Raw genomic sequence first — 20564 nt, forward strand, 5'->3', positions numbered from 1 at the left:
GCGAATGCGTGCGGGAGATCGCCGACGAGATGAGATGTCTGCGAGGAAATCCGATCGTCGAGCGAAGAGAACCGCGCGCGAGAAGGAAACAAAATGTTATCCGCGCGACGATAGCTGCCGGCGAAAAGATTCCACGAGGAGAACGAAGCTGCCTCTCCGGAGGCTCATTCGTGACTCGCCGAGAACGCCTCAGCTGTGTCTCCTGCCGGGACCAGGGGCCGGGGTCGTCGTTGGGGCGTGCGCGGAATCCGAAATGTCGTCCTCGCTCGGAGCGCGAGAAGTCGGATTAAAGTCACCTCGGATGAAACGTATTCTGATAAATATTTAAATTGATATTATATTTAAATTAGTATTTATATGGGAGTATTACCCGCGCTCTCTTCCTGATTTTTGGTTCCCGATATGAGTAGCGACGACTCGATGAAGCTCTCTCGCAGCCTCCTTGGACCACTGATTTGGCGCGCGAAATTAAAGCGCGCATCTCGCGCACGCGTGCACCGCGTTAGGTAATCATATGCACGTCCGGCGCAGATGCAACGCCGAGACCGAACGAAATTCGAATGCGCGACGCGCTACAATGTAGAGCCCGAAACGAAAAGTCGAGCAGCGGATCTCACTTCTGAACTTGAACCAGCAGGTATTTCGAGTAGCGCATGTATAGTGTTAAGTGAATGGAAAAGAAACTCTGCGTCTGCGATTTAAAAGACGCATCTCTTCGTGATTACATCATCTATTAGAAGCATTCGTGAATTTGCTCAATAATTAACAATGTGCTAATCTACCTTCAGGTATAAGACGAGCTGTACTTCATCATGGCGATCACTACTGATATCAAATTATCGCGATCTAACGCTGAACCGTGGGGCTTTCGGCTCTCCGGAGGTGTGGACTTTACATTTCCCTTAACTATCGTCAGGGTAAGATATCCTGTTTTAATATCTTCGCGTGATTCGCATGCAGTTTTATTCGTTAAATATTATCGCTGACGCTTTCTCGACAAGGTGACGATCGGGGGTCTAGCTGACAAAGCTGGTCTGCAAGCGGGCGACGTGATTATTAAACTGAACGGGGAACCGATAAGTCAGCTGACACACGCGCAAGTCCACGATAAGCTCGTCGCCATCGGCAACGACGTTGCTCTATCTGTCATGCGAAGTCACGAAATCGCGCAACAACACTAAATAACGATATCGTGGAAGCTTATTCTTCGTCTTCGTGCCGTTAGCGACAATTGTCTTTCGCGAATATGCTCGCATTCCGATTGCGATGCGAGAATTGTAATAAAATCGAAATAAAATTATGATAAAGACTGAACGTGAATTTTTGAAACGAGTCGTATGCGATTAATATACACTTTTGGCCACGCATCTGGCACGCATCAGTCGCGGCGATCAAGGTCCATTGGTACAAACGTTGCGAAACTGTGTCGGCGATCAGCCCGCACATATCATCGAACGCAATCTGTTAACTATCGATCGCACGCACGGGACTGTAGGAAACGCTATTAGGGGTACATTACGTACACATTCGCATAATTTATTCTCATTTTAATATATTAGATTTTAATATATATTGTTCGTAGAATAATATATATATATATATATATATATATATAATATATATATGACTTGCACATCATCATTATTATCGTTATTATCGTAAACGATAGACGTGCGCCGTATTTCACGATATAATTTACACAAAAAAAAAAAATAACTGTACAATAGCTCTTGCATTCTCTTTTCGAGCATACACACCCGCGCTATACAATTACACGCACACGAGGGAGCTTTATCACACTTGTTACATTTTCATCACTTTATCCCACGTTGCAGTGTTATTATTCGTGGGAAACGCAGAACCAAGTATCGCTTGGAGTCGGATATATTAAAATAAAAATTAAAAAAAAAAAATAAAAAAAAAAACAGAAAGAAGATCACTTAAAAGATTGCAGGATTAAAGGAACATATAGAGGAAGTCACGCGCTATGATTATATAATAAGTAAACGATCACACGTGCGATCACTAAATGCCTAAACTGTCTTTCGTCTTCTCAGAGCCGTGATATATGTGCCAGGAAAATTTATCGGATGACGCGAATGCGAGATTAGTCCCTTCTTATAATCCACACGCGTTCTGCTTTCCACGTATGATATGATAACAGATGTAAGGGCTATCCTGTTTCAGCGAACACTTAATGATATGCGTGTTTCTCTCGTTATCAAGTCGCAGACACGTGTCATATCTATGATAAATGTTTAATATACATTATATATATCATATTAAATATCATAAGAATTATTGATATAAAAAATGAAACATGAAAAAATGCTAAACTTTATCGCCTTGTTGTGGTTTATTTTACAACTATAATAAAAGCAAATATAGATGCTCTTATTTGTTGCTGAACTTTTGGATTATTTATTTTTTCATACGCGATATGACAGTTCCACGCAAAGACGAAAAACAGTTGTTCGGGTCGAGATCGATTCGAAGTATCTATCTTCGAAACAGGAAGCAAAGACAAAGCAACTGAGAAGCCTGACAGGTACTATGTCTGCCGTAATTAATTGCTAATTAGTTAATTAGCACGCGTCACACAGACCGATCGAATTGCTATTTTATCGTCTGACCGTAGTCGTAATCGATCTCGATATATAAATTTACACTTTGGTATACAAATATATAATCTAATTAGCGCGTATAGGCGCCGTTCCGTTCAGTTGTGTCCTTCGACGAATCGATTTCCGTCGAAAACTATTGTACAGTATATATTTTAGAGAATCATCTCCCCCTCTCTGTCTTTATTCTCTGTCTATATCGAAAGTCTGTCGTAGTAAATATATGTACAATACAATCAGGTACAATAGTAGCATATATGGAGATTGATTGGTTTAGTTTCTAGGAAGACGGACAGAGAAAAATAAATGGAAGAAGGGCGGGAACGAGGGCGAGAATGAAAAGACAAGAGAATTAAGAGACGAGATAAGACAGAGAGAAAAAGAGAAAGAGAACAAAGATCTTTCTCATCGCATTTCGCAAGATCGTTCAATCGACGATATTTATAAGTTCAACTTATACATTATACAAAACAATATACAAAACAATTTTGATTAAGATATAAGAGTTCAACGCGAAAAAGTTGAATGTTTGGTCTATTTGATCAGCAGATCTGTGAAATCCGTAAAAATCTAATTGACGGAAATGAAGTAGTGTAGAGTTCGTTATACATGCATTTATACCTACATTCATACCTACATACATACATACATTTATTAATTCATACATACACATATACATAAATTTATACATACATATATATAACTTATGTACATATGTATGTATCACCTGTTTCATAGCAGACACGCAAGACACAGGCCCTGATAATTGAGATGAGAAAACCAGTTGCCACTGGAAACGATCCGTAAAAGATAAACTATATCCCGTATTTTTTTTCTCTTTTTGACGTGACTGACGGACGATCGCTACGGCTCCATTTTGTGTATTCTAGCAATCAGTGACGTCAATGTAATGACTATTGGTCCGCTTGTTCACTGGTCTCCTCGTTATCAGACACCGACGTTGACGGCGTCCTATCGTGATTTGTGCAGTTCTCCGCTTGACTCTTGCTCTCGGCAATTTTCAACCAATGTTGCTTATTCATTGTCACTCCATCAACGAGCGGCACAAGTTTATCCGACAGTTGGGCAAACGCCTATTAAAACGAAAAGACCAATAAAATATATAAAGAAAATGTTTTATTAAAAGATAGAATTAATTTGCAATTCGCACTATGCATACCTCGTAAATAGGAAGGCAGATCGAATCGATAAAGCCGACTTGCATCATTGGCAATTGGTCCTCTTTCTCTCGATTCATAATATCCTATAATAAAATACGAAAAACAAATGCATGAGAGAACGTTTTCAAAATCTCTATAAATCTATTACATGTACATACACATTGACATTACTCACAATAGGCGTAATGTTGAGCGTCCGTCTCTCTATGTCGCCCTGTTCAAAAAACTCGCTGCTAACGAGCTCGGCTACTCTTTTCTCGACTTCCCACGGTTTCGTAATCGCGGCGAGATCACAGACTGTCATTAGCATTCCACGCAAAAGCTCTCGATGATCACTTGTAGGCCCAGTTGTAACCACCACTACGTGCTAAACTGAGGAAAGCACCACGTTTTCTAAAGTAAACGGCCAAATCGGTCGAGAGTATCGCTTCTTCGAGAACCTTCACTACGCGCGAATATTCTTCTGGCGAAAGATTCGATAGAATTTGATTGCCCTGACTGCTCAAGATCATCAGACATTGATCAAAGTGATGATGTTCCATCGTTGAGGTCGAGTACAGCTGTGCCAATGGCGAAGAGGCTCTAAAAAAGGAAGAAATAGTATTTCCGTAAAGAATTTGTCATACAAGATGAAAAGTATAAATGGATTTAAAAGTAAATAATGTAATAGCACTCACTTGATTTGAAAAGAATTGTTTGTTCCGCGATGATCGAGATCGTGACATAAGCAGGCGATGATAAGTGCGAGACATTCGATTTCGCCAAAGATCTTCCACCATTGCGTAGCCTAAGAGAACGAAAGAAAGAAGCGATTATAATTTCCGTTTTGTAAATAAGAATCGATATTGCACTCGTTTAAAAAAAAAGAGACTTACTGTTAAAATAGCGAACATCATTTGAGCCACGTTAAAGGCGTGTCGCCAATTGTGATACGTAACGTTTCGATAATTTTTCTTCACACTCAACAACCAACGGCAGAGTACGTCGTAATCGATGTGAAACCGTTCGACAAAATCCAGATCGAGAAACATTCTAAGACACGCGGTGAGAGTCTCGTCGTCCTCCATATGTATATCGTCAAACTTGAAATCGTGCAGTTGAAAATGTACCGATGACGGGACTCTTAAATTCTATAGAAGTAAAGAATAGACAATAAACGTTTAAAAAATTACAAGATATCGCGAAGCAAACAGTTAGAAGCATACCTACCCGCAATCTCTGTGCGTCTTCCAACGACGCCGATGCATGATAACTCAACACTTCTAAAGTGACGCTCTGTTTCGCCATTGCTATCACAGCTTTCTCGTACCTGAATAACAAACAAATTCGATACATCAGGTTACGTAGATTAGATAGTCCAAGAGTATATCAAGAATATACAGATATATTTACATATGCGTATTATGAATTCCCATCCCGCAGAATATCGCGAACGCCTCGACGAAATTCTCATCGTTCTTTGTAAAAGGCAGATCGTCGAATTTATTGATCAACTGGATGACACCGATTATCTGACCGGAGGAGTTCTTAATAGCCATGCAAAGAATCGTACGATGCCTAAAACCAGTACCATCATCCACTAGTGGATCGAATCTCGGATCCTCATAAGCGCTAGGTATATTGACAGTCTGAAAAATCGCTTTTTTTATCGTCTCGAACACTAATGTTGCACAGTCACATACATAGAGAATATAGAGAAACTGAATAATACTCACTTCACCGGTTGTCGCTACATAACCCGTGATGCCGACGTTAATAGGAAATCTACTCTCAAATGGACTGCAAAAAAAAAAAAATTTGTTAGATGTCAAAAATTTATCGACAAAAAATGATAATTATAAATGCTTTGATTCACCTAGTGCGAGAATCGGAATCTTCGCCAGCGAGATCGTTCGCCTCAAAGTCGAAGACGCGAGAGAAACTGCCTTTCGAAGCTTTGTGCACGAGCAACACCTGAAAACAATCATAACGTTCTAACGCGTTTTTCTTTTGCTCATATAAACGCACCTCCTTCTCGCAGTAAATCTCGTTTATGTTAATTACCTGAACACGTTGGCATTGAATCAACGATTGCGTATGCGTAAGAATTCTAAAAACCATGTGCTCTATCGTGCTTTGTTCCTCGAAAATCATTCGAGCCAGATCCAATAAAACCTAAAAGTCAAAAACGCATTGAAATACAATTTTATGTTCAATAATCTTGCAATTCTGATCGAAAACAAAATCGGCATTTACCTGATTTCTTTTCACTTCCAATTGACTCTTCTCGTAAAGCTGCGCGTTTCTTAAACCGATACCACAGAATTGTAAGTAACCGGCGAAAATCTTTTCGTCTTGCGCAGTGAATTGTCCTTCGCCGCCGAGCTTGTTGATTACCTGTGCCACGCCAATTACGTCACCATTGCAATCTTTAATAGGCATGCATAGTAAGGCACGCGTACGGTATCCCGTTAATGCGTCAATTTCGCGGTTAAACCTCGAGTCCTGAAACATGTTTAAATTATTTTCAACATATGCACATTATATATTAATTATATGCGTGTTACATTTCGTCGATCGAAGTAACCCTGTTCTATATTTTTTTTTTTTCAAGAGCACAAAGACTAAGTGATAATCAAATTATTCTCGCAAATTAATGATAATCTAGATAAAGATAAGAAATGCATCAGATAAATATATATTTGTGCACATTTATTTATATATCAGAAACGATCGCATTCCAGATACGAAAAATTATGATGATTCATCAAGAATTCCCAACGCTAATATAACAATCGACCAGGTGCGAAGCGCATCGCGCGCTCTTATTAGATGGATAAGATAGATAAATGGTAATTCCAAGTCCTTACTTTGTAAGCGTCAGGTATATTGACGGGTTCCCCGCTCTCAGCGACGTAGCCGACGATTCCGGTGCCCCAGGGAATCTTAATCTCATCTTTCTTTTCCATCTCTAGCAACGTCGACCTCGAACAAACATCGAAGAGTTTCGACACTAGACATCGGCTCCTCGAATAGGATTGTTCGTTACGTCGCGGATTTTCGTTGTCGAAGTCATTCGCGACGACCTCGTGATTCTCGGTGTGAGAAGACGGCACGCTGACGTTGGTGCCGCTTCTTTCGCCCTGGACGAGAAACAGCGAGCCGCGATCCGCGTGGAGAAGCGTGCTCACGTTCTGCAGGATTTTATGGCACAACGATCTCACGTCCAGCTCATTGCAAATGTCCTTGACCTGATGAAATGAATATCCCTTGAGAATAAAAGCTCGACGGCGTACCTTCGCAAAATCACTTACCAACTCGAAAATGAGATCCTTCTCGTCGAGGTGCCTGAGCTCGTGCCTGGATCGTCTTTGAGGTCGGTTCGAGTTTATCGATCCGGATCCGACCTGGGCGCCACCCGGTTGACCCATGTCGCCTGGCGAGACACTCAAAAAGGTCGGCGTTCCGTCGATCGTGTTGACGATCGGTTTGAGAAGGCCCCCTCGTTCAAACTCGTGCGCCGAGATCTTGCGTACGGGTGTCGTGGCACCCGAACCAGCACCGCCACCACCACGTCCGGAGGACGAGTTGCCGGCCGCGTGGGTCGGGCTGGAGAGCTCCATGCAGCTGCTGGACGACGAGGTCGGCGTCGCGTGTGACACCAGCCACATGTCTACGGTCTGCCGTGTCACCTTCCTGAAGATTAATTGAGAAAAACATTAGTGATGATCTAATAATACCGGTTTCTGAAAATGCATGCCTAAGAATTAATTGATTGATTTAATTGTTAATCTTAATTACGAACAACCAAAAGATTCGGTAAGCTCGAAGGATTGTAAGAATGGCAAATACATAGAAGCAACTTTTTGTTAACGTTTCATGTTTCTCAAAAAAGGTGCTAGTTGTTGCAACAAAAGTTGCTGGCAATAGAAACAGCAAGGACTTTTAAAACCTTGAAGAAAATTGATAAATCGTAAAGAAACAAATGTTCCTTCAGCGTGGACCTTTAAATTTCAGTGACACAGTCGCGATTAAAAAAGGAATAGGAAGAAAACCCAAATGTTCCTTTAATCATGTCGCTTCAATATTAACAAAATGTTGACCAACTATTTCAAAACATTTAGCAACAACAAGGAACAAATAGTTGCTTATACATATATAGCTTGTGGTGCATTTGACGTTTGAATGACTTAGCGGGAATCTCTGAATGGTTAATTTGAAGGAGAATAATACCGTAAGAAGTAATCGTTGACGAAGTCTGGATGCTCGTCGAGCCAAGCCTCCATCCGAGCATACTCCGGATCGTAGACAGTCGACGTCGAGGAATAATAAGCACCGCCGCCGCCGCCGCTGCCACCACTTCCATCCTGCACCTGTTGCAACATACTCTGGCTGGCCACGCCGGTCTGTGCTCCTTGTACTCCCTGTACGCAGGGAGCCGCCGTCTCCGCCGTCATCCTCGGCTCCTCGATGCTCCGCAAGTGCAGGCCTGCAGATTTTCACGTCGTCGTAATTAATTAATAGAATCGTTTTCGCGGGTTTCTTATCGTATCGGTTTTCGCAATTATCTCAATTACAAGCTGACGCTTCAACTTCTCTCGCCCTTTTTTCGAAACGTACTCGAGAAATCGAAAACTCTCGGGAGACAGAGAAGAGTCTATCAATTATAACAAAGTTCTAATGGAATGCTAACTCGATCCGGGCGGAGCCTCGCAATATTGCGAAAACGCGCATCGTTCAAGCGAATAGATTATGTATGTTGCACGATTTTTCTCTTTTCGACCCTTATTTCGCCGATAATGGATACCTGGGTATCCATTGACAAAGCAACTGCTGAAAATGTGTCGGCATTTTTCTCCGCCCAAAAGAAAACACAAAGAGAGCCTTTGTATTCGGAAACCTCCTATGATAGTAGATGATAACGAGAAAAAAGGTCTCACGCCCGCGACAGGTGACGCTAAAGAAATTATCATAATGCAATGTAGAAAACACGGGTTGATACCGGGTGCTCATGAGTTGATGGAAAATGATGCGTCGACAGGAGAAGTCGAACATATTTCGAGATAACGTTTTATTCGCGCGACGATGTGTCTCGACCTATAGCAATTCCGCGATGTGTGCGCACGCACGACCCGACACACGGCTGTGAGAGCGGATATTGCACATCAAAGGAAAACCACATGGTAACGTCATCGTCACCTCGCGTTCCCCCCAGCCCGACCTGGCGCAAAGGTAAGGCGCGTGCTCGTCATGTCCAAAGTGTAAGTCTCATATTTTATTCGTGCGCATATACAGGGTGAGTCTTTTTCATCTTGCCAGACGCGTATTTTGAAAATATACAGTTTTGAAAAAAAACTTTCAGATAAAAGTCGTACGGTCCTGAGGGGGACGTATAATAGTGACCTTGACTTGACCTTGGTTTGACCTTTATTTGAAACTTTTATTATTTTTGCCTGTTAAAATTGAAAAGACTCACCCTACCGTATATCGAAGAGTTTGTCGCACCGATTTTTACTAAAAGTATCCTGTATCTCTCTGGCTTCGATCGGAACCAAAATTTCCCTCCATTAGCTGGGACATCTCAATCCATCATCGATTGGTAATTTGATATATACGTGGTTCTCTCCTCTTACCACGATTATATGCTCTAAATATACTCTCATAACTTTTTGATGACACGAAAAATATGTTTCAGGAAGAGGTCGTTTTGAAGGAACGAATGTTTAATCGTCGACAGGAATTTTTCTCCAAGGTTGCAATATTTTTATTCATGATAGACGTTTCCTTTTAATGACTCTTTCATATTCTTTAATGACTTTTTTATATACTATATAATAGATTTCTGTCTCGCGTGATATCAGAAAGTATTAGAATGACGCATACAAAGTTTATTTCATGTTTTATATTTTGACATATCTCTAAATAATAAGATATGAAATGTGAAATTATTCAGTATATACTTATATTTAAAAAATTCGTTTTTTGTTTACAATCCCCTAAAATCGAGATCCCTTTTAAACCCATGCCGAGTGAATCGAGGGAGTGTGGATTGGAGCAACGAAGAGTGGATCTGGCGACCAAATGTAAACGAAATCCGTGGAAAAACACGACACGGATTATACCGGGTAAATTTCCTATACGAGACGTGAGAGAGAGAGAAAGAGCGCACGTTTTCTTCACGGGTGAGTTACCCGCGTACGTCGCATTGGTCCTGCTCATTCAAACTGTCGATTATCAACTACCCGGCTGATGTCGTATACGTGTACGGATGTCGCCACGATAATCGGCTATAGCGGAGTAATCGCGCGAAATATTAGCTTTCTCGGCGACGCAACGAAATTCAGAACGCTCCGTTAACTGACGGATCACCGCTGGAAAAGATAATGATTCTCCGCATGATGTAGCACAAGTCGAGATCTTATTCTACATTATTTCTATTATTCATAGAATCATTGTCTATCCGTTTATTTTCGCGCCACGAGATGTATATCCCATATATATTGTCATGGGAGCCCGCAGAATTTTTTTCAAGAGGGAGGCATAATCAATTTTTTGTTTTTTTTTGTATATTGTCCACTTTTTCAGTTTCTTTATTTTCCATACAGGAAAGTCCGCAGAAATTTTTTATTGCAAATGTGCAACAAAGTAAATACGTTACGCAACTTTTATTGGTGTACCTTGCGATTCCTCTACAATGTGTCTGTGTAGTTTGCAAAATTGTAATGTTGACGCGATATAACTGAAAGATTCCGTATGATAGATTTTTTCCTATCCAAACATTATTTCATAGACTATCCTTCCTGTTTGTATAAAAATTTAGCCTCCGATCTAAACTATGCTGACGATGTTTTACATACAAAACAATATGACATACGTGGGTGGGCCGATGCTACTCTGTGTTTTCCATGCTTCCTTTCTCATTCTCACTCCTGCTCTTCCCCTCGTTATGTCTCTCTTTCTCTGATGTTACTGGCAATTTCAAACTATTCGATTCTTAAACGCGTGCTGAATATCGATAGTCTGTTTAAATAAGTTACGGATTGTATGGACGAGCCAGTGCGTGCACGACGTGCATCTTAAAACTCGTTATACGAGGTGTCCCTCCCAAAGCGTACTTGCTTTAATCTGCGAATTCTTTCCTCAAAATTCAGTGAATTTTCTCCAATAAAAATAACGAGGAAGGTGTCCGTCACAACTTTTCAATATCATACGTTTTTTGCGATAAGTCCTAAATAGAAAAAATCAATTCGAATCTAATTAACAAAAATGTTATTTTATTATCCATTTCTTCCTCTGAAACTTATTTATCAGAAAGCCTTTCTGTCACAGTCGCATATACATATAATTCGAGACTTATGTGCCTCGGTATTTTTATAGAGAAAAAAATCAACTCGCAAATTTGTTCACAGAATTTCCGCGACTCAAAGAAAAACTGCGTCAGACGGATATATGTAAATGTTCATAGAAAACTCAAACAATAAAGCAATCGTGAAAACAAAAATAAAAGATATTATCGCGACGCTTTTCCCAGCTTTCATTTTCCTATACGCGTTTACAATGAATGTTCTTTTTGTTCGACGATCACTCGATTATAATGAATATGCTTTAGGTTTAACAAGTCCTCGATCGTGAACGTCATCGCTTTTGCCATTCTTCGATGACACAGACATACGCACACAACAGGGAATCCGATAATTATATACTACTCGAAGATAGTAGAAGCCAAACAACTGAAAATTGAAGCTTATACAAGTCGGTTACAGTCAGCTGATAATCATGCGCGTTTAAAAATTCGATTAAGTTATCTATGCGGCAAAGTTGTTCCGATAACACGTCAGTCGTTGCTTAGAGAATTCATAAACATTTTCGCCGACTAGAATTTTTCCTTAAAAAAAAAAAATAGATGTCAATTTTACAGAGGCAATAAAACTGTCCAGTCTGATACTATACCGACTTTATTTTGTACGAACGATTCATTCGGATGCTTTGTCAGATCATAATTGATAGTATTGAGAATCAAGTGGTTCCCCGAACAAAGCTCACGAATAATTTGCGACGTATTTCGAACCACTTCTCTCGCGAGAGAGCCCTCGAAGTAATTATTTCGTCTCTCGGATATACGCGGACGACAGGCTCTCGTGCAACAACACGTATCCTGTATACACGCGTACGAAAGGCACAATTATACAAAAGGCGAACACGCTTGGTCTTGTAGCTGCTCGACGCGTCGGAAAGCTGAGAAACCGACCGACCGGCCTTCACGCGCCTTCGCCTCGGCCCGATGGCGCCAAGCTGACCTATCTGCTCGCCACCGATCTGTGGCCGCAGTCTTGTCTCACTTTACTCGACCATCCGATCGTCGTTCCTCATTAAGCTACGTCCTCATTGGAGCAACAACGAGCAACCTTTTTTCAAGAATGCGGAACATCGACAAAAAGTTGCTCGTTATTGCTCCAATGAAGACACAGCTTACGAAATTTCGGCAACTGGCAACATTTTTAAAAAACATGGAACATTAATCAAATGTGGCCAGTTATTGCCGAAATTTCATAAGCTGCGTCTTCATTGAAGCAACAACGAGCAACTTTTTTTTGGAGAATACGGAACATCGACAAAAAGTTGCTCGTTATTGCTCCGATGAAGACACAGCTTATGAAATTTCGGCAACATCTGGCAACTTTTTTAAAAAACATGGAACATTAATCAAATGCGGCCAGTTGTTGCCCAAATTTCATAAGCTGCGTCTTCATTGAAGCAACAACGAGCAACTTTTTTTCAAGAATGCGGAACATCGACAAAAAGTTGCTCGTTATTGCTCCAATGAAGATACAGCTTATGAAATTTCGACTACTGGCAACTTTTTTAAAAAACATGGAACATTAATCAAATGTGGTCAGTTGTTGCCGAAATTTCATAAGCTGCGTCTTCATTGGAGCAATAACGAGCAACTTTTTTTCAAGAATGCGGAACGTCGACAAAAAGTTGCTCGTTATTACTCCAGTGAGGACGTAACTTGAAACTTTCGGCAACTAGCAACTTTTTTAAGGAATATAGAATATTAACAAAAAATTGCTCGTTATTACTCCAATGAAGACGCAACTTATGAAATTTCGGCAACAACTGGCAACTTTTTTAAACAACATGGAACATTAACAAAAAGTTGCTCGTTGTTGCTCAGTAAGAACATAGCTTTACAGGTATCCTTACGGGAATTTTCCTGGAACTATACGCGATATGTGTCGCGAGATCTAATACAATTCTTTTATAAAACGAGATGAGAGAAGATAGAGAGAGAGAGAGAGAGAGAGAGATGTGAATGAAAGACATATGATCGATTAATTCGGGAATTAAATCGACTATAGATTCTTCCGAGAAATATCTAAATGAAAATGGCACTTGGAATCGATTATTCGACGTTTGTTTTACGTTGGAAATTACAAATGCAAATTTGGGCGATAAGAAACGCATCTTTGCTAATAGCTAATCATTCATATGCATGTTCTTTTTCAGAAAAGCGGAAAGTAAAACTACAGACCGCTAAATCTAAGAATTTTCTTTCTAAGAATCATAAATCTTGTATTCGAGATTTGCATAACGCGGTAACGTCTGAAACTTATCGAAAGGTTCTTGCTACATAAGTGTTTTCGTACAAAAGAATTTTCTCTTATAATTTACTCTGATAATTATGGAATAATTGGAAGAATTTTAGAAAAGTTTCTCTGATTATAATATTTACCACAAAAAAATATTAATATCTACCACAATAAGATACAAAATATGTTCGATTAATTTTACTACGTATATATTAATATTTTTATTGTAATAAATATTAATCAAAGAATCTTATAAAATTCTTCCAATACCATATCTTATCCCACGATTACCAAGAGAAAATTCTCTCCGTGTATACTAAACCGATCGGTGCGTAATTCGACGCTTTGTTTAGAGAACAAAATAGAAGATCTGCGGCGGCACCAAATTTGACATGGATTCTTAGAGCCGATGACGCAAACGTATAGCGGACGGACCAGTTTTCCAGAAACCGGAAGCGCGCTCGGTCCATGTAACAGCGATCGCGGCAAGGTCGAAGGACTCGAAAGGTGGAAGGACGATGAGGCGAAAAAAGGATTTATCGTCTTTTGGCCGGGCGATTCTCCCCACGTTCGCGTTCAAATATACATACACACATACATACACCAACAGACCGTTGAAACCTGCTCTCAGACCGGTCGTCTGTTCTTCGTTTTCTGACAGCATCACACAGACTCCCTTCTCTCCTCTCTCTTTCGCCCTCCCTTTTTCCCGCCAAGTCTCGCGTACTTGGTCGTCACTGTGCTGTCAAGTTCAATGCTACCGTTTTCTTTCAAATCCGTATGTATGTGTATGTGTATGAAAATAAAGTGAGACTGATTCGCGGACCATCTGGTTTCTTTGTTTCACGCGCATCTTCGGTGTATGATTATTAATAGCCGCGGAATTAGTAGTCGCGTAGATACGTCGCTACGTAGGCGTCCGACTCTAATCGTGTCATCTACCCACGTTCTTCAATTTCTGGAAAATGTATCGCCAATAAACCTGAACACATTTCCGGTCCGCGTTTAAAGAGAGACGTCAATTTGATCTTTCGAAATCGCTTTCCGCGATGGAATTTTTTTTACTTCAAATCGACGATTAGTATTCCATTGACGTTTGCCATTCGCAGATATCATGATACACATTTGAGATCTCTTTATAGTTCAATTTCAATCGAGATTACTGTCATCTCTGCGCAAAGTTAGCAAATCCCATTTTCAGAATTTCGATATATTCGATCGAAGTCTTGTCGAATTTCCGATAAACCCGTTTGAGAAAGAGTTCCGCGAAAAATCATCGTAATTAAATCTGAAAAATGTAGAGCGTCAATTTCGCAGAAAAATGTATTTTCTCTTGCACGCTGAACATTCAAAATGCGTTTGCAAGATTTTTTTCCAGGGAAGTTTTTTTGTACCTTATATTTTTTGTTCGTTCTTAATTTTTTTATTTTGTTATTTTCATTTTTTTATACACAGAGAATTTTCTCCTAGAATTTACACTGAAGAATTTTATAACTTCTCTGATTAATATTTAACCAGCAATAAAAATATTTAATATGTATCGCAATATAAGATATCAAATATGTTCGATTAATTTTACTATTTTATTATGATTATTAATATTTTCTTATATTTTTTTATTATTAGATATTATAGATTTTTTTATTATTAGATATTATATTTTTTATTGTGGTAAATATTAATCAGAGAAACTTATAAAATTCTTCCAATACCGCATATTATACCACATGATTACCATGATTTTCAGAGTAAATTCTAAGAGAAAATTCTCTGTATTAAATATGCATGCATATAAATTCTAGTGTTTATACAGAAGAAGAACAAATGCTTAAAATTTTTTTACTGATTTTAAGGAAGGGGGAAGGCAATGCCCCCTCTTACCTGAACATATGATACATGTATAAGTGACGAATGAATGATCAAACACCAAACTATTGTATCTATAAGTCTGAGGAGACTCCGAAAGAAGCGCGCGGCATTCCTCGCAGCTGACGTTTATTCCAAGGAGAAGAGGAAGCTCGTCATCGAGCTCCACTTTCGGCATGCGTCGAGGTAAAACGTCTAAGCGACGACACACGCAGCTATATTAAACCCGACCAACACGTGTACGCGCGTGCGTATCGTCACGTCGTGCTTGCAAAAGAGTCGTGTATAGCCCACACGAAACGATCCCAATACGCCTATACATATCTGCATATTTCAGTTTAAAGAGCGTTATACTTTTTTCTTTTCCTCGCACCTTTTTTCTCACGTCACGCGCGACATTTCGCTCGTACGTGAAGAAATTTTATTACACTCGGAACGTCAATTTGTATTTTTTTTTATTGAGAGAAGAGAAACGTTCTTCGAAGTCTTATTTAACGATACGTCGATTATCTCCGATAACTGTGAGATTTATTTACTTACAATTAGATCGCGCGGATCGGAGCAAGGAGCAACGATCTCTTTACGACGGCGCTTTGCAGAAATTGAACGAAAATCGCACGTCATCTAGGAACGAACGCTTCTTATAATCCGCCAAGTTACGCAACGAAATAGCGGCAGTTACCTTGGCCAATGCAAATTAAGCGTCGTCGTGATTCGTCTCGTACGATTGCTCCTGTGTAATATCGGTGACGATGTATAGCGACCACGTTCGATAAGTTTCGCGTATTTTTGGCAAAAAGAAACAAAAATCGGAGGGATCATAAGATCATCTGGATCATAAGATCATCTGGAGCATACTTTTCCTCCTGCGCATTTCTTCATTATTATACGAAAATGATCTCGTCGCACGCGCACGAGACTATTTTCATATCGAGATTTTCAGGTCGAGCGTGTCTTAGAAATCGGGGATAAAATTTCTAAATAATATAACGGCTCGATTCTCACAACTCGTAAAATCGTATTTGTTTCTTATTTCTTTTTTGTGCGTATGAAAACACGCGATAAGATTTGGTCAATCGATGACACGGATTGACCATTGTTGTCATTCTTTCGGATAACAACACGATTGTTGACGCAATTGTCAAACGCGTAAATAAACATAGTCCCTCTCGCCGATAAATCGCGGTATCAGATCGGATCGGAACGCAAAATTGTGCGTATCTCGTGCAATGGAAATTCCACTTTAAATTCAAAGGTTACGCAGCTCTCTCGCGCCTGAGATAAGGCGCTTATCGTTAACTGTAAATCTTATCGTGGCACTAGCATCGAGCGAGATGAAAAATCAGCAGCGTATCACGATGAGTCTGGCTCTTTAATTCAAGCGTGTCTATCTATTTAATCAGAGAAGAAGGAGAGAAAGAAAAATGTTGAACTTTTCGCCTCACTTTATTCCAACTTTTTTACGCCGTCTCTTTAAATAAATATCTTTTTTCTCCGCGAACTAACGCATATTATTACGTAGTAGCTTAGTAGTTTACGTTAAAGAGATATATCATATATCGTCGGATAGTCGAGGGTGATAACGAGAGACGAAAACAGCCGCTCAATTTCAGATATGTACACATTACGAATCGATGTGTGCACCAATATAATATATGTAGAAAGTATTTATTTTTTCGGTGTAAGGTTATAAAAAAATTATTTTCTCGAAAAATATGGATTTCCATTAGCCTCGAGCACGTGTCACCGTTTGACGTTTCGCGACGCGAAGGTTAACGAGTTGTTGCATTCAAGAAACGACATCTCTTCCGGATGTATAACGTTAAACTGCGTCCTTTCTGCAGCAATTTTGTGTTCACGTTTCATGTGTCTTAAAAAAGTTGCTAGTTGTCGAAATTTTCTTAAAGTTTCTTCCTGTTTCTGTTGCCGGCGACAGAAATTAAGGAACTTTAGAAAAAACTTTAAGAAAATTAACAAATCGCAAAGGAACAAATTTTCTTCAATTTCAAAGGGCATTTGGGGTTTTGAAAAAACACTAAAATTTATTTCCACATTTACCATAAAAATGAAAATAAAACAAGCAGATAAAAAAATGAAGAAAGAATAAAAAGAATTAATTCTACGGACGTCCATATGTGCTTCATCAGTATGGACAAAATGTTGTCGCGAGTTCACATATATGTCGAACTATTTTGAAACATTTGGCGACAATAAGCAATAAAATACTCGTTGTTGCACTAGTGAGGACATAGTTTTATGCACATACGTCAAGTTGTCTTATACGGACGAAGGTTATAAAATTTTCGCCAATGTCTTACAATTTAATCCGCCCTACGCTATTACGCTATTACGATCTAGGGGCCTTTAATGGGGGCCCATGCTGCGCACGACGGAATCACGTTGCCGCGTAATGCACGCACGTCTCATCGCATCGTTGCGCATACAGATGGACAAGAAAACATGCACACACGCATCGAATTGAACCTGCAGTTTCACGCGAGCTTCGGTGGTGACTTACAAGCTAATTTTGAACATGCGGGGAGATTAGCGCGACAGTTGTAGGTGAACAGAGAAAGAACGAGAGAGAGGTCCGTTAGCGATGACGCGAAAGGAAATAATTATTATTAGCGCGCAGAGAGCGCGTAGAAGCTTCCGAAGATGAATAACAAAACTTACATTGATCGAATATCTTAAGCATCGCTTTCTTCAGCTGCATAATCGTGCTGGCTATCGCGTCGTCGGGGATCAACAACAAGGACACAATAAGAAGGCGCGATCTCTCCCGAGCTCTCATCCGCTCGAACGATCCTGTCCATCGTCGATAAGACGAAACCTTCAAAGAGCCACTGACCGTCGACCGACAACAGGACGCTGCATCTCGCCGCACGACGCGGTCGCGGTCGCTCGGCGGCGAGTCGACATCCTCTCTTTCTTCTCCTTTCGCTTCCTCTAGGTCAGCCGCGCGTGCACTCGCGCGCGAGTTCTCGCGAGTGCGCGTGTGCGCGAGCGCACAAACACTAGTGTCACTCTACCACTGGCACTCTACCACTGCCACCAGCAGGCAGCGAGGAAGTCGTCGTCACTTCCGACGAGCTGGAATCCGTACGATGAATGAACTCGTTCGCATATAATCGCTCCCTACGTGCGAATTCTATCGGAGCGACTTCTAGCCCGATAACACCCACGTGGCACTCGACCACTATACTGCTGCGGATGTTGAGAACTTTAAAGCGTGAGACTGCAGCGAGGAAACGATTCTCGATATATGTATTATATGTGCACTCGAAGAATTTGCTTGTTCTCGGAGAAATTGCTCGATTGCAAGAAGCCGCCCTGCTCACATCTTATCGCGCGCCTGATATATATATATAAAATATATGTATACGCGAGTTTACTCGAAGACGGGGGGAAACGAACAACTTCAATCCGTTATTACAGTCCATCCACCTTTAAGGACGATTCTCGAGAATAGTAGACGGAAGAAGTCGGCTCGTGAAACGCGTGAAAAAAAAGCACACACCGCTGTAAAATGAGTAACCGCGTATATAAGATTCCACGATGAAAGGCCCGTTTATTCGAGGATGGGTGTATATATCGTGAGAGATATTCCGGAACTGCACTAATTCTCTTTTTTTTTCCTTTCGAATATATCGTGGACCTCGATATTTTGAAATTCGAATATATATTTGCCGCGTTTTTTCATCTACGCACTAATATTGCTTTTTTTAAAAAAAAAAAAAAAGTCACATTATTGCGCGAAGTTTTTCGGGAAGTTGGCCGCTTCGCGAGTTAGGAGACACTCGGCTGGTGCATCGAGCACGCACGTGGCGAGCTGCACGCAAGTTTAGTCGCGACTGTTACGAGCACGATCGAGTGGAGTCGAGTCGAGTTCAGTCGAGTTGCGGCGCGATGTGACGCTCCGAACCGTAAGAGGGGGAAGAGAGAGAGAGAGAGAGACAGATATAAAAGAGGGAAGAGGGAGAGCATGAGGGCAAAGAGGGAAGGAGACAAAGTTTCTAATTCCGATTAACACTGCGCTCACTGCACACCGTACGGTATTTTCAGGGCAAATCAAATTATCGACCGTAATCAGAGAGGACCCCGAGATGTTTCAGAGACTTCTATATCTATATAGCGGAGAAACACGAACCGCATCGCGTGTGCATAACATGTGACACCGAAATGTGACGAACCGAAATCATCGTTGACGAGATACAACGCACGGAGTCGCGGAGTATTCGTGGAAAAAAAAAGTTTAGTCGATCGGCTGTATAGTGTGCGAGAGATAAATACTCTTTTTTATCTCCGCTCTCCATTGTACATAATACGCTTGCATCGTCACATTCGTGCGATAAGTACGCGCGTGTACGAATGCGTGTATCCGTGCACGCGTCACCAGAGATAGGAGGTGGGGAAAGAAGGTGGAGAACGGGAAAGAACCAGAGAGAGAGAGAGAGAGGACTAAAAGAAGCGTCCATACCAGAGCCAAGACCTCATCGTGTAGCAACGTCTCTCTTTCTCTCCCGTTTCTTCGTTCTATTCGAAAGGCAGGATAGATGAGGATAGATTTATCTAAGACTACGACGTTTTCGGATAATCGCGTTCGTTATGACTGCATTTCATTTTTCTCCTCTTAAGACTCCTCATCGCTCATCGCAGCCATATTGGATTACGAGGTCGAAGCGAAAAATTGTATAAATCTCCTTCTTACGCCAGAGGCGTCGTAATAAATCAGGTTTTTTTTTCCCCGCGACACACGCGTGAACGATCAAAAGAGAGACTTGGAAAAAAAAACTTGTAAATTGCTTGCTGCTCGCACGTCTGAGGTGGAGAAAAAAAAAGATCAGCCTTAAACCGCTCTGTCTCGAGAGACAGCGAGACTAGAAGAGACGTGTACCCTCTCTCTCTTCGTAAACTTGCGTGCGATAAGCACGCGTGAGCACGCGTGAGCGCCGATGCACGTATGTACATACATACCTACATACACGACGCGCCGTGTCGCGTCGAATTATGCAACTGATGAGGTAGCGTTCGTGGTATCGCATCGGTATATATATCGAGATAAGACTCGAGCAGAGAGCGGAGAGTTTAGCGCGTCAGCATCAGAGAGTTGAGGACGTCGAGGTGAGAGAAGAGAGAATTCTTTCGAATTTACCAAGATTTATACACACCCACTCTATACCGTTGTTTTTTTTAATTTTTATGATTACGTTTACCTCTAATCCTCATTGATAAGAGACGTTTTTTAAGCTACGTCCTCGCTGGAGCAACAACGAGCAACTTTTTGTTGATGTTGCATGTTCAAAAAGTTGCTAGCTGTTGAA

At 40.8% G+C, this 20564-nt stretch overlaps 2 protein-coding genes across 2 annotated transcripts in view; one reads left to right on the forward strand and one right to left on the reverse strand.

Annotated features, from left to right (window-relative positions):
• Nucleotides 1–326: 326 nt before the first annotated feature.
• Nucleotides 327–1314, forward strand: LOC146722045 (PDZ and LIM domain protein 3). The gene is made up of 3 exons (XM_085485572.1): nt 327–637; nt 789–917; nt 1002–1314. The coding sequence occupies exons 2-3, from the start codon at nt 813–815 to the stop codon at nt 1179–1181; spliced, it is 285 nt and encodes a 94-aa protein (XP_085341698.1). The 5' UTR covers nt 327–637; nt 789–812; the 3' UTR covers nt 1182–1314.
• Nucleotides 1315–1532: 218 nt separating this feature from the next.
• Nucleotides 1533–20564, reverse strand: part of LOC114930972 (dual 3',5'-cyclic-AMP and -GMP phosphodiesterase 11) — a 33429-nt gene continuing 14397 nt past the window's right edge. The window contains 15 exon segments of the mRNA XM_029302862.2: nt 1533–3715; nt 3802–3885; nt 3978–4139; nt 4141–4384; nt 4480–4589; nt 4678–4932; nt 5012–5111; nt 5195–5430; nt 5518–5581; nt 5658–5755; nt 5846–5956; nt 6038–6286; nt 6652–7032; nt 7096–7477; nt 8015–8270. Coding sequence (XP_029158695.2) covers nt 3536–3715; nt 3802–3885; nt 3978–4139; nt 4141–4384; nt 4480–4589; nt 4678–4932; nt 5012–5111; nt 5195–5430; nt 5518–5581; nt 5658–5755; nt 5846–5956; nt 6038–6286; nt 6652–7032; nt 7096–7477; nt 8015–8270 — 2912 coding nt within the window. The 3' untranslated portion in view covers nt 1533–3535.

The sequence above is a fragment of the Nylanderia fulva genome, unplaced genomic scaffold (genome assembly GCF_048542155.1).
Source record: "Nylanderia fulva isolate GAGA-0341 unplaced genomic scaffold, ASM4854215v1 Scaffold38, whole genome shotgun sequence".
NCBI lineage: Eukaryota > Metazoa > Arthropoda > Insecta > Hymenoptera > Formicidae > Nylanderia > Nylanderia fulva.

Coding starts and splice junctions, on each gene's coding strand:
- LOC146722045 (XM_085485572.1), top strand. CDS start 813: ATGGCGATCACTACTGATATCAAATTATCGCGATCTAACGCTGAACCG. Junction 918..1,001: donor TTCCCTTAACTATCGTCAGG/GTAAGATATCCT, acceptor TTTCTCGACAAG/GTGACGATCGGGGGTCTAGC.